The 25,660-nt window shown below is 37.9% G+C and overlaps 1 protein-coding gene across 4 annotated transcripts in view; it reads right to left on the bottom strand.

Moving 5' to 3' along the window:
• Positions 1–25,660, bottom strand: part of OCA2 (OCA2 melanosomal transmembrane protein) — a 293,670-nt gene that overhangs the window by 129,676 nt on the left and 138,334 nt on the right. For all 4 annotated transcript variants that reach the window (XM_052774012.1, XM_052774014.1, XM_052774013.1 and 1 more), the window contains 3 exons: positions 25,443–25,502; positions 24,774–24,878; positions 12,183–12,276 (listed from right to left, as the gene is read on the bottom strand). In XM_052774012.1, the coding sequence (XP_052629972.1) occupies positions 12,183–12,276; positions 24,774–24,878; positions 25,443–25,502 (259 nt within the window). The remainder of the gene's footprint in view (positions 1–12,182; positions 12,277–24,773; positions 24,879–25,442; positions 25,503–25,660) is intronic.

Raw genomic sequence — 25,660 nt, 5'->3', positions numbered from 1 at the left:
TCCCCCAGAGATCAGTTTACCAAAGAGTAGGTCAGAATAAAGGCAGAAGGATTATTCCCCTAAGTATTCACACATGGTACCCGTATGGCCAGAATTCTGTACCTGAAAGTGCACACAAAATGAGCAGACTTCTAAAAATAGTCTTAAAAAATAATGGAATACTCTTAAATTCAAATAAAATGAAGTGACAGAGATCAGAAGTAAGGAAAAGGTGAGAAAAGATGGGATATGGAAGGAACGTTGAACGAAGGAAGATCTTCCTCTTCTAATAAGAAAAAGGGTAGGAGAAAGGGCTTGATGGTGGTAATTTTGATCTCAGTTTGGATTCAAAACCGTACCAGTATCAGTGGATACTGAGACACAGGTTTTTGACTGGTCATTCTAGGGACAGAGCAACAACTTTGAGAAACCACCAAACCCCAAAAAGTCACCCAGGACTTTTTGGTTTTGAAGTTGATTTCATGAAAGCCAAAGCTTTCCAAGAAAAAGCCCTTGTGTGGCCAAGATTTTTCTAATTAAGTCCAAAGAGAAAGCATGATTCTTATTTACTCCAGGATGGTCAATTTTTATCAACACAAAATAGGCAGAAAACATGGCTTATCTGTTGTCTCAGGTGAGTGGCCTAAGCAACACCTATTAAGAACAGGAGACTGGTTTTGTTTTCTCAGCAGCAGCCTCAAACAGCTCTTGAGCTGATCCCACCATGGAACAAGAAAGAAGCTGCAATCTTGCAGACAACGTAAGATGAGAAAAGCATTCTCCTCCACTACCTGCAATCCCAAATGGACATTTTATTTCATATATTTAATTGTCCCTTTTCTTAATTCCTTTTTTTCCTGCTCTCCCAGGAGCTATGCTAGGTGAGCTGCTTGCTACTTGCTCTGTTTTTAAGGCTTTGACATTTCAAAGGAGCTGCAGCTGGATGCAGAGGTCCTCTCTAGGAGGAGCTCTGCTGATGTTAGTGGAACTGCACATCAGTAGAGGGGTATATCCCTATGGATCATAAAAGCATCGTGGAGCATTCTCGTGAGACACCAAGGGCTATTTGTGACGTAAGCTTCTTACCACACACAGTGAATCACACACCCGCCCACACATGCTTCAGGTGTGGAGAGAAAAGTTGACTAACCTTACTAGAGGACCAGAAACCTTTAAAAAATAGTGTCTAGTACTGGTCCTTAGGAACTGCACAGCTCATTTCCCTTGCCCTCTCTTTGCCTCAAAGCATATTTTAGTTACTTTAATGCATGCTTATAGATATGAAACTGAACTTGGAACATCAGCGCTCCTGGTAGGCTCTGGCATAAGAAAGCCAAGACACAAAGCTTGTGGCTTAATGCAAAAACAGAACAAATGAATATAGCTGATGTTATTAGAGGAGTCAGGCAGGAATACTTAAGGAATTTTCAATTCCAAAACTAATCAGTAGTCTACAGTCTCCAAACATTTCATAAGAGGTTTCTGCTCTATGTGTAGCACAATCAGACACCACCATCAGAATAATATTACTGTAGACAAGGAATGTAGCTCTGGCTTCAAATTAAAGAAACAGGACTGAAATAGCACTTGTCCCATGGCTGTGACTAGATACAGTCAAGATCTCCAAACAGCACGCACTCTCCTATACTGTACATGGGCTATAATAATGCCTTCACATAATAAAGTATTATGGAAAGTGTTTCTGCTTCAGCAGTGAATTGATTTCCCCAAGTAGATTTCACTTGAGAAGAAATTGTCACCTTAAATGTTATCTGAAAGTAGCAGTATTTCTTTTTCATTTGTTCAGAGCCTGTGTGCAGTTTAATTAGGTACTGGCTCAGCAGGCTTCAAAGAACTATGCTGAAATTAACAACAGAGGCAAACTTTTGTTTCTTCTCCCAGGAACATCTGTCTCCACGGCAGACATTTAACTTGGTAGTGAAACAGCAACACTGTGACCTCTGAATCACGGAAAACCCAAGGCTAGGTTAATGTACATGGAAACCTACACATGTTAAATTCATTCCAATTGATGCAAATGAAGAATAAGCATTTTCTAGGACTTCACCCAATCTTGACTTCATCTTCACATCATCTTCAATCTTAAGAATAATTAAGCTTAAAAAGCATAGCAAAGACTTTTACTTGCTTGTTTGTATGTTCAAAATGTAATAACACATGGGTGAACTGTATCAAAGAATAACATTGTAATAACCAATCTGTTTTGATGACTGCTATTGTAACTGGGTTTGATGACTTCTACTGTAACTCATCCTTTATCACAAGGCAGATGGTTATTAAGAAACCATATTCATTACAATGAATTAAATATTATATTTCTAATATCAATAGTATGTGATATGTATGAGGTAAGCCATACATTTTATCCTGCATATCTATTCTGCCTTTTATTCTTGCTAGACTACATACATCGTTGTCAATACTAACTATGCTTAATAATTCATAAGCATGTAATCAAGAAAGACCTTTTTCTTAATCCAAAAAAAAAAATTATCATCCTGAAATGTGATCATAGAAAGATACAGACATGTCGCTTGAAGAGCTGCTGCTGCTTAGGCTACAGAGAAGAAAATGACAGAGGAATTCTCATGGATCATACTGATTTTTCCATGGACCTGCCCCAGCTTTACACAATCATTACAGAAGCACAGTAGAAGGTCTTCTACTATTTCCATCCAGAAAAGGTGACATAAAAGTATCTTTCTGATATTTCTCAAGGCAAATTAATTTGAATATATTTAGGGAATGTGAAATCAAATCCAAGTGTAAGAAAGTATTCAACAGTTTTAGTTAAGAATAAATCTATCAAGAAAGGTCCAAAACCAAACCCCACACATTAAAATGTGCCTTTGCATCTCCAGATAACTTAGAGGTGCAAGCAGGAAGATGTTGACAAGGTTTGGTAAACCTGATTCGATACCTGCAGTATCCACCAGCCTTCTGCTTCCATTTGTAGCTACTTCTTCTCAACCCAGTGTTCAGCTATTACCCTCTGCTCCTTCAGAGACTGCCGAATTCAAACCCAGAACCTGCACACCACATGTAATGCACCTCCCTTGTGCCCAGACAGCCTTTCCCTCAGTAAACAGTTTGCCCAGATGACCATAATCTGCAATGCAGTGAAAATCAATGCTGGGAGAACCGATTAAGCTTACTAAAGGAATGGGCTGGGAAATCAGGATAGAATTATAACAAGAAAAGGGAGAGAGTGTGCATCAATAACATGTTTCCTCTCACTTTAAGCCTCATTCTCAGCTATTGATTTTTACTTGTCAGCAGCACATTATTATATCTAAATAGCATTAGTTCTCAGGAGTCCCTTTGGTATTGCCCCCTCAAGAGCAAGCCTAACCCTCGGGTTTACTGCATTAATATGTATGCCTGGAGAATCACATCAAAGTGCCCGGCAGGATTCATGTATATTACTCAAAGCACTGACAAATCAAAGGGAAGGGATTATCACTAATAAACCTATTTGGCCTAGCATAAGCAGCCTTCATAAGCAGTAACTTTCTCAGATATAAAGGAGATAGTACCTTGTGAAACAGCAAGCTTCAAAGTGGATTGCTTACAGAAAAGTCTTGCTTTGTTGTGAGCATTACAAACCACTTTCCCTCCACATGCTCTGATGGTGGATAACAAGCTACACCTGGGCTTAACCGATAGACTTTCTCTTTCCTGTATCTCTGGCTAGCTAACGCAGAAGCAAAAAAACTATCCTGTTTTCATGTCAACACAACACCTGAAAACAGCTTTTCCCTGGCCTTGGCCAAACATCTGTGACAGGCCCAGTTTTACCCAGGCACAGCTGTTAGCACTGCTTTGTCCTAGACAAGTTTTCTCACTCTGAAACCAGGAGTTTGCTACGCAGTCATGAATAATTTTAGAGTGAGGATTCTCAGCCCTGCTTTTTGCTGTAATGGAACCATCCCATCACAGTGTGAAAGCAAAACTTATTGAAAGAAGCCAGCTCCTTGCTTCCCAGCCATTTTCAAAAGAAAACTCCATGCAGTCTCCAATATGCTTTGCATCACTAAATAAAGGTAGACTGACATGTGCAGCTTCCTTTCCATAGCATATTCCATTTCTCTACTTAAAGCACAAACAGAGCAAATGTAACAAATGTGGCTGCAGAAGTGAACACTGAACAGTTTGGGTTTTGATTAACCCTACAGGAGACAGCCTTCATAGCTTTCAGAAATCTTGTTTCACACAAAACTAATCCAGATTTGCCCCATTAAACAAAGCGATTTATATTCATCTGTTAAATGTCTACAAGTCTTAAATATCTTTTTATATTTTTTATGTGTAAAAATTAACAAGCCCTGGACAATCAAACTTTGCAGTCAGTAAAGAGCTACAGAATCAAGGCCAATTAAACCATTAATGGTGCCTAAAATAATAAGGAACCTCAAGTCCTAGGCAGTAAGCATGAGAAGGTATGCATGAACTCATTCAACATTGTTATATGTTATAGATTGCAGTCTTATGATATCAAAATTTTTTAATTTTACTGATTTGGAAACATTTTGAATGGGATGTTTCTGCACAAATGCATACACATGGACTTTATAGGAAAAATTTTAAAAAATTAAAAAAGAAAACAACATGAATCAAAGCTTTGAGTTAACTTATCCCAAAAGTTCACTGAACTGCATTCAATCCAACACTTTTAATCTGGTGAACTTCACCATTTTTTATCACCACTACTGTACCACCATCAGGACAGTTACTGTAAGTATTGCACTATTCAATGCTCATTGCTTCCTTTTTGCTATGAGAGGAAAAGGTGAAATTTAAATTTGTCACTTTTCTACCAGGAGTGTGAAATAAATAAGGCAGGTTGCTGAACATCTTGCACTTGTTACTTTAATGACATGAAGAAATCCATAAGTTTCTTTCAAATCCAGACATCTGTAAAAGAGACATAAAACCTGAGATGATCACTAAAGTCACCTCTCTCCTTGAAGTCAACTTACCCACTACAAGGGTAAAATAAACTAGTATAACGAGGGATAGTGTCAGCAGTGTACTCTGACACGCCATTTCCTAATGCCCTGAAACACTTATTCGGGTGGGTTCCATTTAAAGCTTTTAATGCTGCACATAAGCCCCAGTTTGCACATTTTTTTATCTCCGATTTTTAGATTCAGAGGCTAAAACTATGTCAGCTCAATTTCGCAGCTTCTCCACATGTGGCACTATTAGCGACCAAATATTGAAAAATAGTTCCAAGTATAGACACCTGGCATAAAAGTACATTATTCAACTTTATCATAACATACTTTGAAGCTGAGCAGAACAAGAAAATATTACTAAAAAAAAAAAAAAAGTGTCCCTCCATTAAGTTATTTTAGAGTATCCAGCTGCTTTAAATTCAGATTCTGACTTTAATCAAACTGTCTTTCAATTGGAGCCTACCTGTTATGTTTTGATATGGTTCAAGTGCCTTGTTTAAAACACTTTCACAACTCCTGCTAGTGCCCCTCTTTGGTTTAGGTGTGCTAACCGCAACTGTGCTAGAGATATTTATTATTATATGTATAAATAATATCTAGGGCATGATTATAGCTTTCTTCAGTGTCATACAGAGTGTCTGATTCATCAGTATAAATCAATATGAATATTGCAGACTGAGGGTTTTTTTCCTCCTCTCTGCTGCTCAAGGTAGAGAAAAGAGGGTATTGTCTGGAAAGTGTCTGCAGGGGAAGGAAAGTAGATAGTCCAGTATTATCTTCTGCACTTAAGCATTTTGAAGCTTGCTATTGCCTCCCTGTCTTGTTCTGTCTGACAGTCCAAGTGCTACCCTCTAACTGAATATACCTCTGGCTGACAGCTATGCAGACTCTGCATTCTAGTATTGCAGCAACTCACCAATACAACATAATGAGTTTGTATAGTCTATATAATTCTGAAAACAGAAGCGGCCAAGGCTTCTAGAAAGAACATTCTGTAATTTATGATAAATAAATGCAGAAAGCAAGTAAATAAAATTAAACAAAACTCTGCATATGCTTTGTAGGAGTCTCCAATCTCATCTCTGATCATGAGCCTATCTCTAATTTGCAGAACTTTATAGCATGCAGTTATTTTACACAGACTGAAAACCATTAATACAAGCATTTCAAATTCATCAGTAATGCAAGCATTGTAATCAAGTCATCTTGATGTTTGGTATAACTTATTTTTCTAAATCAATGTAAAATAGAATAGAAATCTACATATTACATATAGTTCTCTTTCTTTCCATTTTAAAATCTAAGGTTTACCATCCAACTATAAATGCTTAACAGTACAGCTGAAACAGCATCCTTTACCCCATATACTTCATATTTCACCCTTAATAACATACATACATATATGCATGTCTGCCACAATAACTCTTTTCAAGATTAGAAAAATGTCCTTCCTGAGAAAAATCAACTAGGTTCAATATAGTTTGGGGTTTTTTCATATTAAGTCAGTGTCTTAAAGCCAAGCAGGCCTCTGATATTGTCTTAATACAGACAAAGGTATGTCTGTCAAAGGTACACATTCAGTTTTAAATGGTTTTATATTTTACATTCACAACTTTCTTCTGTATATCTTCCATAACACAGAGGATTATCTTTGGTGATCTTAAAGATTAGAGAATCTCCTCTAGCTGCAGGGACTCTGGTAATGAGCCTGGCTCTCACACCAAGGACTTTACAGCGCTGCTGGGCTTTAAGAACTTCATACTGAAAAAGCATGAAGATGGCCCAGAGTTTGAATGTCATGAAAGAGCTAAGGAAAACAGCAGCTGGATTTTTATAGAAGGTTACAGATTCTGACTGTTCCAGAAAAGAGCAAGAGGACATTTGGGGCACTCAAATATCAATAAAGAGAAAAGATTCTTTGTGCTTATATCTAATGATGCTGATCTTCATGCTAAAACAAAACCTGCAACTTTCAGTTAACACCTGAATGAGTTCTTCATTAAGAACAAGCACGTAGTACTGCCATTTAATGGACAGCAATCACAGTTTAAGTCCTTGTTACTCATTTCCATCCTTGCAAACATCATAGGAACGATGCAAAGTATACTCAGAAAGTGAATTAGATATTAGCGTAAGACATATGAAATACCTGCTGTATTTTGCTTCTAGATCTGTACAATTTAGAAGCATAATACTGCTAAAGACTGCGCTGAGGTCTTTAAAGAAAAACTGTGAGACATTTCCTAAATTTTATTTGTTTTGCCTGCCTTTCAAAGTCAAGAGCAGCAATGTCCTTTTCCTTTTGAAAGATCTCAAGTCACTCTCATTCCTTACAACACCCCCCTTTGATTTTTATTATGAGTTTTATATCTATCGACAAAATACTTATCTAAATCAAGGCTGTCTCACCCACAAGACATAAAACTAAGTCCCAGGATTTCTCATCATTAAAAGACTCCTTTAGAAACAATAGGAACTTTCAATATTAGCGTCCTGGTTAAAATCAAGCTCAGGCAGGTATATTCTCTCCACTAAAACATTTCCCCACAGTTTCAATTGCACGTTGTATACAACAATTAAGTTCAAAACCAAAGCTGAATAGTGCTTCTCTTAAATAACTGCTATACTTTTACATCATACATTCAGTTCTTGACAGGCTTTTTTTTGAATCTCTCAAATTGAGAAGTGTTATACAAATTTGATCTATTGTAACTATAAAACAACTTCAAAGGATCTACAGTTGTGCTTTTTTCATAATATTAATTACTATATATTATAATATATTTCACGGTTTTTGAAGGCTATCACTTTTCCCTCATATTGGTTGGTTTAGGAATATAAACAATATTTCCAGGTTTATATCTTCAGTGTGTCTGAAGCTTTAAAACCAGTTTAGGATTTTATTGAGCAGAATCAGCAAGAGTAATAAAAGAGTGATACTCCACTGTGCAAGGCCCCATCTACATCAGGGACCTAAGCAGGGGTGCCAAGAGACAGAACAGCTATAGCACTGGACCACTGAGAGAAATCCCATTGTTTAGCTACACTGTGATTGCACTCCTTTAATAGCTGTAATTAGCACAATGTCCTGTGGATAATGGATTTTGTTCACACCTGGCTTTTGAGCCTGTAAGGTTACAAGAAAAGTGCCAGCAGCCCCCTCCTCCTACCTCCTTTCTTGAAGTAAAGCCTACAACCGAGATTGTGTGGCCAGAATAACACAGCTGCATGCATCCTACAGACTGCCTCTTTCTGCAGAATTGTGACAATGATGATTTTCAGGTGGTGTTCTCCAGGAAAATATACAGAGGAGAAAAATAGTGCAAAACTATACACTGTTGAAAATATCCCCTTGGATCACAGCAATAGTCACTGCAGCAGAGAAATACTTTTTGCACTTTTCTATGCTAGTAACTGAGAACTCAGAAGGTAAGGACTTTCAAATATGAATTCAATCTTTTTTTTTTCTTCTTTTTTTTTTCTTCTTTTTTCAGAAATATACTTTTTATAAATCATGAAAAAAAAGAGATAAAAAGACAAATAAACAGCTCTTTAAATGTCAAATGTACAAAACCCCTTCAAATAATATCTTAGCTATAACCTCTTCAGCTCAGTAAAGAATCTAGTTTTACACAGTTAAACTGCCTTAACAGGTGGATTTCTGACTGTGCATTTATTCAAATTGAGTTGAATCCATATTTCATGTTACTTTAAAACTCATGAGCCAATAGAAGCAGTGCAATTAAAGCTCTACTTGTTCTGAAATTGCTGTAGCTAGCAATCTTCATTTGTCCTCCCAAATTTCAGGGCAGTATTCCCTAGACACTATTGGAATGTCTACATACAACTCAGTGTCAACAGGTACCATAATTCCATCATGTACTAGAATAGGAAGCATTAATGAATAAAATTTTATTCAATGTCCTCTTGTGCAAAACAAATACGGACGCAGGTTCGTCAGAATACCACAGGAAACAAGTGAAGGTACTTTCTTGTTTGTTTCCTTTAGTTCCTTTTAAATTTCCTGTTTTCTTTCTCTTCAAAACATAAGGTCAAACATGGTCAAAACATAATTGAATTACTGGGGGATGGTATATAAAAAACTCCATGAGCAACATGATTTTTCCAGCTATTTAGTCAGCCTGACCATTAATGCCCAGACAGATGTGAACTATTGGGGTCATTCAGCATTCAGAAGAATTGACAAACGAAAAGGCCCAGAGGCCCAAATTCGTTTGACCTGTCTTTGGGCACCCCTCTCAGCTACTGAAGTTCTGCATGTGAGGGGCTCCGATGTGCTCTGCAGAGACTGTCTGGCAATTTCAGTGGATGAATAAATATCTGCCTCCCAGACTTACTGGTCTCCCCGTCACCAAACAGGGAGCCTGGGACAGCCAGACACCTAATTTACAACTTAATTTAAGTTCTTAAGGACAGCTGGGACAAATATAAACCTATATTTCCAGAACCAGATCCCCTGAAAAATAACCATATTTATTTCTTAACCATGTAAGATTGATCTGACCTCAGCATGAAAACTTCTGCCAGAAAAGAACTGGCAAACTCCGAGGAAGACCCAGATTTCAAAATCGTGACCATGTCACCAGGAACTGCCCATGGCCATCACTGTCTTTGGCTTCCTTGATTAAAAGAGAGGATTTTTCATCCCTTCTCATCTTCAGAGACACTTTTTACAGGGCAAGGAGCATCTATGTGATATTCAGTTACTCCTTATGTCTGAGCCCAATGCCACGAAAGACAGAAATTTAATAGCAGCAGCTCTCTTTTGGGAGACACAGATGAAGATGACAACAATGTGGCGGTTATACTGGCAAAGGTGTCTTCATCTTGCTTGAGACTGACTCAACCCTTCTTTCATTTCCAGGACAACAGCTAAAGCAATGAAGGAAAATTACTGTCTTTTCTCATCCTACCATCTTCCAAACCCATAGCTGCCTGTGCACTTTGTGACAGTAGAAAAACTTAATTGCGCCCACTGGAAATTTTTCAGGACAAAATGTTGCACAGCGTTTTCCAAGATGGACACAAATGCTGACGCTCCCTTCACAGACACATAAGCATACAGCAGTGTTTACACTGAACCCCAGAAATGCTACCAAATTATCAGAATTGAAGTTCTGCATTATGTAGTAAACAAATAAGCCTAAAATATGTAGTTATAATGTATTATTGCATCAGACTCTTCTACAAAATGTCTTGTTTACCAAGTTCCTTCTGTTGCATAGGCAGTGATAAGATCCAATCTTTTGCCTTAAGCACCAGGCAGAAATGATATAATTGTCATCTACCCCTTCCACAATGGGATTAGCCTACCTTGAGGATTCCTTCACATGACTTCAGTGCTGATAAGACTTCTCTTTTGGAAATAATTTTTAAAGGCCATCAACACTTCCCTTTTTTAAAAAAAAGAAAAGCCCCTTTTCCTCCATTCTCGGGGGCTACGAGCTCTTTTAAAGCAAAAGCTTTTCCACACTTTTCATTCCCTAACAATAAGCTGCTGTCTATTAGCTTTTTGTTTTGACATAGGAAAGTCAGAAGCATATTAATTTTCAGGCTAACACTCCTATGAGACCTTTGCCAGTATACCTCAGCATATGCTCAGCTTTATCCTAATAGAGCACCGTCTGCAGAGTTTAAGTATTTGCTAATAATGACAATGATCTAACTTTTTATCCAAACATTTGTATGGAGCCTACCTGAATACCTGAGCACTCCCTATGGATCTCTAGTGCCTTTAATTCAAACAATTCCCATGGTACTGTTTATATTTTTACTTTTGTCTCCTACTGCATACACACAGAAGTCTCTGTTAAAATCCCAGCAGCCCTTCAATAAATCAAATTAAAGGTATTTGGCTTAAGATGATAACTGATACTTTAGGAAAAATCAGCTCAGACTTGTAAAGGCTCCAAGGCTGATGAAGTGCCTCCCACTCAGAATATGGCAGCGTAATCTGGCCAACTTTACATTCCTTATGCCTTTTTTTTTTTTTAATCTGAAAGTTTAATGAAATCAGAGTATGTTCGGTGATTAGCAAATTGTGAAAAAGATGATATTTTTATGGAAAACATCTATATAAGGATATGCTGATTATTCAAAATCACTGGTTTTAAAGAGGAAGAGATTAAAGTCACAATACAATGATGAGTAATGATGAGTACAAAAAGGTATTCCTCAAATGAATAACTGTTGTTTGGTATAAATTGTCCTGCCTTTGCAACATGCTCTTAAAATTCAATCTGTAAATTACATTATTGTAATCTTTGTTAGGTATTAAGGTCACTTGTACTAGCAATCACTTAGCTAAATAAACAAACAGAACTTGTATTATACACAAAAGTGCTTTTAGTTTTAATCTCTATAAAGTCAAGGAAACTATTTGGAGGGTCATAGAGGGGGAGAAGAAGTGGATCCATGAAAGAACACCATTTTATCCATTTTAACTTTATTTAACCTAACTATCTAAATATTTAGGGATCAAAACACAGCCCAATACAATGTAATTAGCATTAAAATTCTCAGTAGTAAAAAAATAATACTAACTAACAATACATACATGGTACATTTTCAATTAAAAAAAGCAAAAGTAATGAAACCATCTGCTTGTTTGTGCTAATGCACTGACAATACAAGAAATCCCAGTTGACACCAAGATGGGCACTAGGAGAATGGCTATTAGCTTTCATTATTAGAGGTACATTTCCCAAAGACTTCAAAAAGACTTTCCTTACAGTGACGAGTGCTAAATAGGTCAGCAAATGGATACTCAAACCATTTCTGTAAGCCAGCCAGAAAACCTCCCAGTGACTTCAGTAGACTTTGAATCAAGCCTTCAGATCTCAGCTATTATACATTTTCTGCATCTTTTCAATAAGCATTGATGGGTCTCTGTTCTGAAAGCTAAATGTATCTTTGTATTTTCTCTCACAAAAGATCAGAACCCTGTAAGCACCATCTGGACTGCTTCTTTGTGCGTCTGTACTTTATGCAGATATGGTCTTCAAACACAGACTGCAAAAATCCTATTGTAGCAGCAGGCAGTGACTGGGATCCTTATCCAGGAGTCCTTTGAAGTCAAAAGGAGCTGGATCAGGCCCTCCCTATGCTTTGCATAATAGTATCATTGAACCTATTGTGCCAGTTTATATATGCCATAATTGCAAAGCTATTACCTTATGTCAGCTTTCTCACATAAGCTCTTACCTCCAAGGCATGCACCCATGGCCAACGAGAAGATCAATGGTTTCATAGGCAAGTTAACATCAGGATCTTTACTCAGGTTGAGAAGCACAGGAATCTGTGGTTTAAGAAGAAAAGAGAGAGAGGTTCAGGAGACATTATCCAACCAGCAGCACAATATAAATAAAATTCATTTAAGTAAACAACTTACATCACGAGCAAGTCCAAAGAATAACTTGCGGGTTTTTTCTTTTTTTTTTTTTTTAAATTAGTATCTTTGCATCATATTCTTGATCTGTGCTCACTTTTCCCCACTGACTGTGCTAGTCCCACAAGTCAAAGAGAAGGTATCAGCAACGTTGGCCAAGCCTGGCACAGGTACTGCTAACAAAACTGAGGCTCTCTTAAGGTTATGAGTGCATCCCATTAGATCTTTCTAGTTCAACAGGGAACTGACAGTGACTATAAATCAATTCCCCCTCCATTTCTCAAAACCTAAAGGACAGAGCTGTATCCCCTCTTCTTGCTGGAAACAGCTGTAAGAGATGCCCAGACCTTCACAATCAAGATGGCTGTAGATCATGTGTCACTAACTAAAAAATCCCTGAATCCTTGTTATAATCAAAAGCATCTGATCTCTTAGGGAAAAATTGAGAAAGATCAATGTGACAGGGTTCTGAATTCACAAGCACAGCTGAGTTATTTTACTTTTTATTCTAATATTATACTTACCAGACAATGTAGATTTAGTTCACTGGGAAATATTTGCAAGTTTTATGAATTTCATTTAATCACTTTAGCAATTAAAATAAAACCCCTGAAAAGTCAAGTGAAATTCGTAAGGAGACATAATAGACTTCATTAGACAATTGGTATAGAGCCCAAAAATACAGCAGGCAGGCTTTCTAGTAGCACTAGATCTCAGTCAGTAACACCCTTCAAAGCTAAACAACTTTCACCTTAGTTGGGAAAAACTGGTTTGAGTTCACCTTAATTGTGTAACCACATGGTTTGAAAGAAAGGTGTAATCAGTACCTGTAGAGAGAAGGTCTCTACAAGGCAAGGCAAGAGGAGAGGTGATAATGTTATTAACCTGTTTTTAATACATACAGAGGTTTATGAGACCAAAAGGGAAAGAGAAAGAACAAGCAAACATGGAACAGCAAGAGATCAAGCAGGAAGGGATTTGTGGAAATAACTGTGATATGCCTTAAAATTAATGCTTTCTCAGAGTCCAGGATTTTCAGTAGTGAATGGAGTTATGACTTTTAATCCTCCAGTTTGTCATTTGAATGTATTTCACAGGTCCCCCTCAAGGGGTATGATCTCAGAGATGGAACAGCTGCTTCCTGAAAAATGTTTTCACTTTGATGGCTGAGTGATGCTCACCTTTACTAACTGTGTGTGTTCTTTTGGTATGGAGCAATATATAGACTTTATGAAGAATTACAACCCTTTCCCCAACCTTCCTGCCAGTGGTGCTAATCATCCCTCTTAAGTCTTCTAACTGATTAACCTAGATAAGTTAATGTCTAAACAATTATTCTTTCATTGTACATTGCCTGAAGATGTCTATTTCTTTTTTAAAGCCTAAAGAAGGGTCAGCATGCCCAACATCTTGCCTGTTTTTCCCATGGAACAGTCACAAAAGATTTCATTTCTCCCCACAAATTTTGTTTCTCTCAAACCATCACTGCTACAACATGATATGCAATTCAAACTGGAGTTATATATATTTCAAAACAATGTTGTGTTTCGACATAAAACAAAATTTAAACACAAATACTGAAATCGCAGGATAAGCCATCTTGCTCAATCTAAATAAAGCAGTTTTTCCTACTATATAAGTTTGAGAACCAAAACCAATTATTTAGTTCCTCAGAGTTATTTGCAAGTATCCTGATGTACTACAGTAACTCACTTGTTGCAGGACACAACCCTGAACTGTGCAGACTAGCAACATCTGTTTAAATTAGACTCCTCCTTGTGTGTGTCCTGCCCAGCACAGAGAAGGTGGTTAGGCAGAGGAGATTAAAACGATAATCCTATTTTCTTGCTGTTGAGGTCAGTCCTAAAGCTGTTGACAGCCAGCTCCCAAGTGCAGAGCAAGTAATGCCTTTTTCACACCCCACCAGTGAGAACCATTGGAACTGTGAAGGACAGGGGAAGCAAGAAGCAAAACAGAGATCCCAGACAGAAAGTCCATGAGGTAATTCTTTGCTAGGTATTTGCAGCCACATATGCATAATAATCCCGTCAGAAAATTTGGTTCTCTGTTTAGTGAAGGAGCTCAGCAAGAGGAGCTCTCAGTGTCCCATAAATCTCTATTGATTGAAGACACAGAAACCCCCTAGAAGAAAGCCACTGAGCAAAGTTTTCAACTCACTGTGTCTTCTTTTAAACACAAAGATACATGGCAATTTTTCAAGAGAAGGTGCAACTGCGTAATGTGCTTGAATCTCCATTTCCGAATTTTTTTTAAACTCAACCAAGTATTTTAAGGGCCCAAATATACACCTGACCCCATTGGTTTTATTGTTCTCTCCTTGACTTAGCATTGCTTTTTGTCCACTTAGAAATAGTGTGAATTCTTTTTAAAAGGCTTCATAATAATTAATCATCTGTGTTAAAATTATCATCAGTGATGTCATGCTCGTAAGTGCATTAACTGGCAGTAGGACTAGATCAGGAATCTCTGCTCTCATAAATGTCTGGTTTTGTGGCAAGAGACAAAATATTGAAACATGCCTTAGCAATACATATTTGTGTACACTTAAATTTGAATGTCTCCCTTATTTAAATGACTTCATCTCTACCAGGGAATAATGGTTATAAGTCATAAAGGTAATGGAAGTTCTACGGAGCTCTGACGCACGCTTGAGTTAGATTTAACATGCATATATCCTTTGTAAATAGTAAGTATTTCTAACAAGGAATGCTGCACCATAAGTTTCAGTTTTGAATAACCAGATGAAAGATGAATACAAAACATTCAGTTAAATTTCCAGTGTTTCAGATAGATAGAAATATTTAGTTGATCCATAACGTACACTAATTTTTTGCAAACATTATGGATTATCCTGTGTGGCAACTGCATGCCACAGAGTCTTCAAAAGTCACTTGCATCTAATTCTTTTGATCTAAAAGTAGGCATAAAGCAAATAGATTGTTCTAATTTCCATCCCAAGAATTTGTCTGCTCAAAAAACCATGAAGAAATTAAGAAACTTGATCATCAGCAAGAACTTTTGAAGAGATGTTGCAAAGCAATTAAAGCCAGTGGAGATTTCTCATTGCTTGAGTGCTTGCATTTTAAATAGATAAGGATCCACATACAGCGTCAGTTACAAAGAAACCTGCCTCTGTTTTCCCCCCAAACCACCTTTAACATTTTTTGTCACATTCATTCATGCAACTACATGTTAGGCAACAATTTTGCACTATCAATATCTCAAACATCAGCTTCATCTACTGTTATAATTAATCTGAGTGCTAAAAACAGAAATGCAAAATATAAAGGTGTTTGCAAAATATAAAAGGGTTTGCAAAATATAAAGGAAGGAAACTTTTCACTTCAGTTTTCAATGTTTTTGAAAAACTGAATAGGTTTCTTGTCCTGGTTTCAGCTCTTTCTGATTCAAGCCATAAGCATTTACAATAGCACCAAAAGCACTCCAAAGTAGGATACTTTGCAAACTGGGGTATAGTTGGCTGTGATACATATTGTACAAATATCTTTGTCATATGGATTTAACTTGGAATGCAGATTTTTTCGTAGGTTTACAAAGTGCTGCCCCTCAACAGAGAAGAAACCAAAAGTTAAAGCCTATGAAGCCTCATGTTTCCTTCATTATTCCCTCTTCAGATTATGTAAACAGCGCCCTTATCAATATTAGAAGGAGAAAAATAATGTCTTATCAGGAAAACAGCTTTCATTTCTTATACCCTTTATTTCAACAGTCTTACCAGGATAAATCTGTTTGATTAGTTTCTTGAAAACTTGCCAGTTTTGCTGGAAAGTTCGTTATTGAAGCACCACACATTGCTGCTTGATTGGCAGGATTTAGATAAAATGAGTAATGTAACTCAATAGAGCAAAGCCAAATCCTCCTCACCTACTCATTGTAAGACTATCTGCCTACAGGTATTAAAATAGAAAAACACAGCTGTAAGAAATCCTGATTGTACCTGGAAGAAGAAGAGTGTCCTCAAAGACTTGATACAGAAAGGACATAGCCATTAATCTTGATTCTGTATAGGGTGTTGTGTGTATTATATATATAGGATGTAAGCTGATGCACAAAGAACAATGCTAGTGTCTACAGATGTTGGCACATTTGTCTACATAACTATCCTAATCCAAATCCACCCTTGTGAAGAAAATGTTTGTTTATACCATATACTGTGGAAGTACATAGGATATGTTACAAATATAAAAAGAATAAAAATGGAAATATATATATTTTCATCTTTCACACTGTTTTTAATCTTAAATCAGTATTGCAAGCTTTTTAAAAATGGAATGGGATTTTATCACTGTTATAAATTATCCACCTTCCCTAGAAAATATAATCTATAAACAATTAGTAATATTAGAAATTAATTCAGACTCAGAAAATATGATTCTGCAGGACAGTGTATTTCTTCTTGTCCCTCTCAGCTCTCTAACATCCTGAAAACTTAAGCCAAATGAAACAACCAAAAAGAAAGGAAGCTCAATTTTTATTTTAAATTAAGGCTTTGAAAAAGAGAAAACAGAGATTTTTGACCAGAATTATATACACCAATTACTACTAAGATAAATTTCATAAAATACTGTTAGTTTTCTCATAACAATCCTTGCATTTATATTGCATTATGCAGTCCCTTTTTGTTAAAAGAGACAGGTAGTGATGTTTGCACATCACAGTTCTGTTGTCAGATTAACAAAGGGGGCTCTGCTTGACACCTCTCAAGCCCTGTTCCTTCCAGTCCTGTTTGTACAAAAGTGGAATGAAGAATCTTGAACATTTTGCTTTCACATCTCCTTTGGATGCAAAACCATGATCAAAGAGTTAACATTTTCACACCTTGCTGTCACAGCCTCTTTTCCAAGACTCCAAATTACCAAAGAAAAAGTTGAATCAAGACCTTTATCCTATTCACCTATTTTTACAATAAAACCTTCTCACGAGCATGGCATTCCACCAGTCATGGAGATGAAGAAGGAAGACCTCTTTTGAACCTGTGAAGACCTTCTTCTGAAATACAAACAGAAATGATGATTTAGCTTTACTAGCTGGACCCTGGTTATGCAGAGAGGAGACCAAAGAGGAGGGGCACTGGTCCTGCTCTATCAGTGAGCATCTCCTCCTGGGATGGCAGAAGACTCATAACAGACTGAAGGTCTCCCAGCTACTTCTACTTCCGAAAGACAACACTTGTACAAGTAATCACACCCCCCATTGTGCAAGAAGAGTAGCTTAGACAAGTTTATCCTACACCTGTGCAACGCAGTAGAAGACATCATGTCATATTGCCCATTTTGTCTATTTGTGCAAAATGAATATGAAACAGCAATTCACATCTTAATTTTAGAGATTCATTGCTGCTCTACACCATGGGATTTCACAGCACACACTTTGCTAAGAACTGCATGTGGTAAAGATGTCTTCTGTGAAAACTGCAGAGAATATGTATTAATAGAAAACAAACTATTTGTAGTTTCCTAAATTGTTGACAATTGGTCTGTCTCTGCAGACAGCTATGGCCCAGTCTTACACTTTTATCAAGCACTGAAATGCAGGACATCATAGAAAACACTGCTAGGGAAGAAGGCAAAGAAGATCCAAAAATAAAACTGGCACTAAGAACAGGAGATACATATAAAACATTCAGTGCTACAAATGAAAAGTCTCTGATAGTTCTAGAGGCAATAAATGGTGGGCCAAAAATTATCCGGTTTCTAACAAAGACCTGTCAGAGACTAAGTCACCTTGCCAGCCAGGTGGTTAATGGAAATTGTTTGTTACCCTATATAGAAATAGTATTTAAACTCAGCTAAAACAGGGATTTACTATGGCTATATTTTTAGTTCTGGTAATAAAAGAAAAATATAAACAGATGGCTCCAGCATATACAGCTGATAAAACATGTCAATTAAATTAAAGAGCATACTGGTAATAAAATCATGTCACCTAACATTCTAAGGGCAGAAGTCCATGACTATTTAAATGACAATACTAGGAAAATGCAGACCTTAAAAACGAATAAGTCTGCCTGTCAAGGAACGTCATTGTGAGTTTAGTGTGTTGAAAAAGGAGGAGAAATATCAGAGGATTAACAGAGTGACACATAGAGCGTCACTACATGATTCGCCACATTTATTCTTCAGACAAAGCAAGCTGGATACCCAACATGAAAAAACCCTTGCCATTCAAGAAGTAAAATATGTGAGACTTAATAACTAAGCTCCTGGTTTATGAATTGTTTATGCACAGAACATTTTGTGGGTGTTTTTTAAGCAACTCCCAGATGTACCTATATATTACATTTCCTGCTGGCAACATAGTCTTTTACATGCAGTCAGAATTCATGGAGTTTCCCATAAAGTATGTTTCAAACTCAAATTTTGGACACTGAAATTGTAAGGGACCAGCTGTATCAGCTGAATGTTCACAAGTCCATGGGCCTGATGGGATTCATCCCAGAGTACTGAAGGAGCAACCAGATGTTATGGCAGGACCCCTCTTGATCATCCACCAAAGGCCTTGGGAGTCTGGGAAGGTCCCCGCCGACTGGAAGTTAGCCAGCGTTATTCCAATTTACAAAAAGGGCATGAGGGAAGACCCAGGGAACTACAGACCTGTTAGTCTAACCTCAGTTCCTGGAAAAATGGTGAGAAGATTATACTGGGTACTATTGCAAGGCATTTAAAGGACAATGCAATCATCAGGCAGAGTCAGCGTGGCTTCACAAAGGGAAAGTCCTGTTTAACTAATTTGATATCCTTCTATGATAAGGTCACCTGCCTCGTGGATGAAGGGAAGGCAGTGGATGCATTTTTTATTATTATTTTAGTAAAGCTTTTGATACTGTCCCTCACAGCATCCTTCTGGACAAGTTGTCTAACTATGAGATGAGCAGGTTCACAGTGCACTGGGTGAAGAACTGGCTGAACAGCAGGGCTCAAAGGGTTGTAGTGAATGGGGCTACATCTGGCTGGCGACAGGTCACCAGCGGTGTTCCTCAGGGTTCAATTCTAGGGCCAGTTCTGTTCAATATCTTTATCAATGATCTGGATGCAGGAGTTGAATGCAACATTAGCAAGTTTGCTGACGATACCAAACTGGGAGGTGCTGTTGACTTTCTTGAGGGACAAGAGGCTTTGCAGAGGGATCTAGATAGACTGGAGCACTGGGCAATCATCAATGCCATGAAATTTAACAAGAACAAATGCTAGATTTTGCACCTGGGATGGAGTAATGCCAGGCACAAGTACAAACTGGGAGAGGAGTGGCTGGAGAGCAGCCCTGCGGAAAGGGATCTGGGGGTGCTGGTCGGCAGCAGGCTCAGTACGAGTCAGCAGTGTGCCGGGGCAGCCAAGAGGGCAACCCGCACCCTGGGGGCATCAAACACAGCATGACCAGCCGCTCAAAAGAGGGGATTATCCCGCTGCATTCAGTGTTGGTGCAGCCTCACCTGGAGTACTGTGTGCAGTTCTGGGCCCCACAATTTAAGAAGGATGTGAGGGTACTTGAATGTGTCCGGAGGAGGGCAACAAAGCTGGTGAAAGGGCTGGAAGGAATGTCCTATGAGGAGCGGCTGAGGACTTTGGGCTTCTCTAGTTCGGAGAAAAGGAGGCTGAGGGGTGACCTCATTGCTCTGTACAGCTTCCTGAGGAGGGGACATAGAGAGGGAGGTGCTGATCCCTGCTCCCTGGGATCCAGTGATGGGACACATGGGAATGCTGTGACAGGGGAGATTCAGACTGGACATTAGGAAGCATTTCTTTACCAAGAGGGTGGTCAAACACTGGAACAGGCTTCCTAGAGAGGTGTTCGATGCCCCAAGCCTGTCAGTGTTTAAGAGGCATCTGGACAATGTCCTTAATAACATGCTTTAACTTGGTCAGCCCTGAATTGGCTGTTGGGCAGTTGGACTAGATGATCGTTGTAGGTCCCTTCCAACTGAAATAGTCTATTCTATGCTATAATTCTAAAATATTTTGCTATAGTACATTTTTTACATATCGACAAGAAATGATTGATTTTTCTGTCACTTGCAGACAGCTATCACAATTGCCAGGCATGCTTATGCAATGAAGTGCAATAAACACTCACTCATATAAACATCTATTTAATTAGGGAGCTGCATCTTCACTTTCCAATGCTTAAAGAGAAGGGAAATGTCCTGGGATTATGGTTCATCAAGCAAGTTTCAATCTCCTCATTTTGTTTTGGGGCAGCTCATGATCTTTGCATTCAGGACAAATTATATGAAACAAGCAATTGTGTGGCTCCAAGGCTTTACTTTAGTTCAACACAAACAGAATTTCACCAAGACAGAAACAGTAAATCAACCTACGATGAGCTAAGTGCCCTCAGAAACTGATTCCAGTGTTTACTGTACACAATTATCTTTCTACAGGATCCTCTGTAGCATAAAATTCTTGCTGTGTTCTGAGCTCTTTGCAGAGATTTCAGTTTAGTGACCTCAGTACATGAATTCCAATAGGTACTGACATTTTTGATGGTGGGGTTATGCCAGATTTACTCTTGTCTAGAACAAAGAAGAATTTGACCAACAATGGTGTTGCACTGAAAAGGTATTTTCAGGGTAAGGTGCTTCAAATAATAAATTAATCTGATTTTTGTAATTTCAGAATTTTTTAGTAAAGGAGAAGTGTTCTCCATGATGCTGGTGCTGAAGGCTGCTGAAAAGTATCAATGTGTTCAAAATGTTTCAACACATGAATATTTTGCACCTTAAAATATTTCCATCTTAAAGTAACTGAAAATATTTAGATTTTGTTCTTAATACTGAAGATAATGTGTTGTGTTTATGTTTTAGGATAAGCAAGAATCCTAATTTGTCTACACAGATACTTATAAACTCTTGAAAATGCTTAGATTTTCTTCTAGGAAACCATTTTCCTTATCTGTTTTCATTACTTCAATTCATAAAAGTTTATTTCCTAGAACTCTTTGTAATGCTGGCTCAGATATATTCATATTCTAATTACCTTTTTAAAATATTGATCTACAGCTTCCACTTTCCAATCCTGTTAAGGTAAGAATCAGCCAGCCTAAATTTTAATGCTGTCAAATCTGAAACTTAAAATAGACCAGTCAGCTTTATCCAAATACAGATAAAGTGAAATTTTTAGTCTCAAGATCCATTAATTAGGCATTCACATTTTTTCCATTTTTATTTTTTCTATATACAAAGCAAGTCATTATGAATCTGATTACCCCACTAGTACAAAGAAGCTGAAATGAAAATTTGGACAACCATACTTCAACTTGATTTGCTTTAAGGAAACACAGTATCACAGTTACAGAGCTATCTGCAGGTTTTTCTCTTTTTCTTCCCTCTGGCTACATGCCTTGTAAGTCAAGCCTCAGGCTATAGTGGAATTCCATATTTCTTCCATTTCTCAGGCAGGTCCTGGGTTAAAATACTCTACATATCAATTGTTTGGGCTACTTCTACATGAGCAAGTAACATGGTGTAATAAGATTGAAAGAGTTGGAGCAGAGTCTCTTATCTATGTCGTCTTCAGCCCAGTGGGGTCTGTCACCTCACATTGGAACCCTTACTTCTGTCCACTCTCATGCCATTTCTGAGTTACTACACTGAGTGTGTGTAGCCCATCCCATCTCCCTGCTCCAAGTCTGGACAACATGCACTGCATAGTGTTGCAGGGCATGAATGGAAAACCTTATCCAGCAACACAGTGGCAGTGTTGGGAACAACCCATGAATGAACTGATGCCTGTCTTCTTGTACCTCCCCACTCCTGAAGGAACAGAGCAGTATGACTTTCTAGACCCCCTTGCCATCACAGTAGTTTTGACCACAGTCAGCTGGAGGCTCACAACCAGAAGAGCTAGGAGTGGCACAACTATCTCATCCCTGGAATATGGGACAAAAATCACGGTATACTCACCTTTCTAATGCAGAACAGACACCATTGGTGTCCTTGACAGTGAGCTGCCACCAAGCCTCTCATCATCTCTGCATGATATTTCAGGAATCCCTACCTGTGTACAAGTCAAACAAGCTGTCACCCTGTGAGCCTGGCTTCCCCTGACTTCTATTGGTCAGTGGCTAAATACCTTGGGGTGAGCAAATCCACTACTGGCAGAGGTCTGATGCCATCCTCCAAACACTCTTTGCTCAGTCAGAACATACAGCTGATATCAATGAAACCACCCAGATTTTTTGTATCTCTGGGTTCAAAAAATGGAAAGAACTTGATGGGTCCCACAAGCCTACCCAGTACCTGGTCCATCAAGCCTATGACTACAAAAATCACAAGAGAGATGGCCCCATTGTCATGCAGACCTTTGTTCACGAATGAAGGAGACTTATGGAGCCCTGGAGGGACTCAATATATCTGTCTTCCGTTATTATGAATGCAGGGTCAGCTGTGAAGCTGGAACCTTTTACGAAGAAAGGACAGGATCATTTATGGCTACATCATAACAGGTGCCCCATACTCCTATATCACTAGGGCATATGCAACCAAACTCATATATAGAAGAGTGTCAGTATGATCTTCTGAGTACACACTTGGGGTTGACCTCCAAGCTGTTGCTCCCACAGGGTATCTGTGAATGTGTGAGTGAACTATGTGGCTGAATAAGTGAATTTGCTGTGTGGATGGTTATCTGCTATTAATAATTACAGCTTGATTCTGTAAACAGCAAGTCAATAAATAAAAGAAGATCTAAGAAATACCTGTTGCACTGTGTGTTTATTACACACTCACACTCAGACCCCAATCAGTGAAAAGCCATTCTACAAAAGAGCTGGGCTCAATATATGTAATACTCCTCATCAGAAGTTCGTAACTTTGACATATGTAGTGATAAATAGCCTTCCAAAACAAAATATTGCTTGTTTTAACAGTAGGAACCAAGTGCCAAAGAAACAAAAAGAATTTTAAATTAAAGTTTATACAATCTTACATAAGAACTTGGGACTTAGTTACTTAGGAATTTTCTGTAAATATTTTCTAATGTAGAATGACAAAGACCAAAGTGCAAGCCCATTCACTGAGCTAGATGGTGCTAGGTCTTGACTTTAGTCTGCCATATAACACTTTAACATCTTAACACCTCAGCTAATGACTGCTTTTGCATAGGTGAGAATGTGCCTGCATTTTTCTTTCTTCCTGTCTCCTCTCTCTGCCTATTTTTAAAGAAAAAAAATTCTAGCAGTCTCTTAGGTTCAGTCCAGAACAGAATGAAAGAGATACACATTTTAAATGTCTAAAATGTTGGCAAGGATCCTTTCCTGCCCAACTGTATTTCCCTCCCTCAAAGATACAAAACAAGTGGCCTTTCAGGCATCCCAAAAGATTCCTGCATTTCAGTCCCATTCCGCAAAAGATACTCCTTTAAAAGAGGGTTCCTCTCAAAACCTGTAAAAGACTTTTTGGTCCATGTGCATACAAGTGCTTTTTGGTATTGCTCCAAGCCAGTTTTCATAGACTAGCTGGATATAAGGCTAAACTAAGATTTCTGCATTATTGTTTAATACTCCTCAAGTGTTTGCTGGGAGGTGACTCATCCTGAACCAATCTTTCCCTTCATGCCTATGACTTGCAGTCTGTTGTTATTAAATCAGTATCATTCCACAGGAAACACCACGGTAATCAAACCAAAATACCATATTAACATATAATTATAGAGCAGTCACAAATTTGTCCAATCTGTCATATGCCCCATAAGAAGTGTCTTAAACCTTGACACAGGTTAAGGGTGGACATGACAATCCAATAACAATGCAAGAAAAAAGGCGCAGAAAAACTATACTTAGCTGAGAACAAGCTGTAACAATGAATCATCCTAATGGTATAATGAAGGGATCATTGCACTTTAAACAGAGAATTTGATTGAATAAACCTACCTGATCATGCCCTAATTTGTTATAATTTGATACTTTTCTGATATTAAAACTCAGCTGCTGATAAACATTTGTTATGCTTAACATTATTTGCTGGGTGTAAAACTAATTACGTAAGTAAGGTACCAATAAAAGGTTCAGGTGTTAAAAAAGCAGTAGTGTAACTACACAGCACATAGAGAGAAAACATCAATAGCAGCGGATAGATAGTGACAGTTTCCATCGAAAAGACAATTTTACTTTTCAGCTACGGATGTGGATATGAGGGAAGGTGCAAAAATGCAGCCAAAACAGTGCCTCTAGTTCCACAGCTAACTGTGGCTGCTAGCAGCAATGGCCAGTTAGATGCCTAAATGGTATGAATAAGCTTGTAATAATGATTCAGTCTCAGGGGATAAAGTAAACTACACAGCAGAGATCAAAAAAAACCAAATCATAATCAGCAAGTTCAGCTCAATTGTCAGTACCAGGAGGAGGATGTGCAAGTGCCACACAGACCCTACCATTGTAGCTGTGAAGGGGATATTGTCGATCACGGAGGAGGCCAAGGCAGACACCCAGAGCACTAAAATGATGGCCACTGCCAAGCGCTGGTCCTCAGGAACCACCTGGAATTTTGAGAGTTCAAATTACAACTTCGATGAGATCAGTGTTGCTCTGTGTGTGTGTCCCCAGCATAATTGCACATTCTTCACAGTTCTAATTTATCAACATTTATTATTCCCTTAGGCTCTGAGATAGGAAAAGCATCTTAAAGAAAATAGCCCAACATTTAGTAACACAATTACCATTCTTTTTCCAAGAAAATTTGAACAAATAGAAATGCAAAGACCAATATTTCTATTACTCAGATTTCACACAAGAAATACACTGCACAACTGTGAATTTTCACTTTTAACTGTTTATACTTTTTTCACCTTTGTATTTTTTGGTTTTTTAGACTACAGGAAAGGCTTCCCTTTTGCATTCGTGGCTATGTTTATTCTGGCTGTGGACAAGATACATACATATTAAATATCACCCATGCCAAAGTATGACATGCTTTCTTGATATTGCTGATGCAGGAATGCAATCATTAACATCAAATTCAGAATGAAAGTATTATTCATTATTCTATTGGAGTAAAATTATTCTCCTTACTTGTTAAAAAACTATAAATATTTTAAACATACCTTTATTAACAAAGCTGTCTGCTCTCCTATATAGTCTATTAAGTGCAGATGAGCCAAAGCCTAAAAAACAATTAAAAAATTGATATCAACTGGTGAAGTACCTGATGCAGTTGCGTTTCTTTCAGCGGATGTAAGAAAACACAACAATTCTTTCCCATTCACAAAATACTGATATTCATCTCCTGTAGCTTCTACAGCAACTTTGCAATTGGTAGAAA

The sequence above is a fragment of the Harpia harpyja genome, chromosome 22, assembly GCF_026419915.1.
Source record: "Harpia harpyja isolate bHarHar1 chromosome 22, bHarHar1 primary haplotype, whole genome shotgun sequence".
NCBI classification, from domain to species: Eukaryota; Metazoa; Chordata; class Aves; order Accipitriformes; family Accipitridae; genus Harpia; species Harpia harpyja.
The sequence above is the reverse complement of the archived record's forward strand: the minus strand, read 5'-3'. Positions and strand labels throughout refer to the sequence as shown.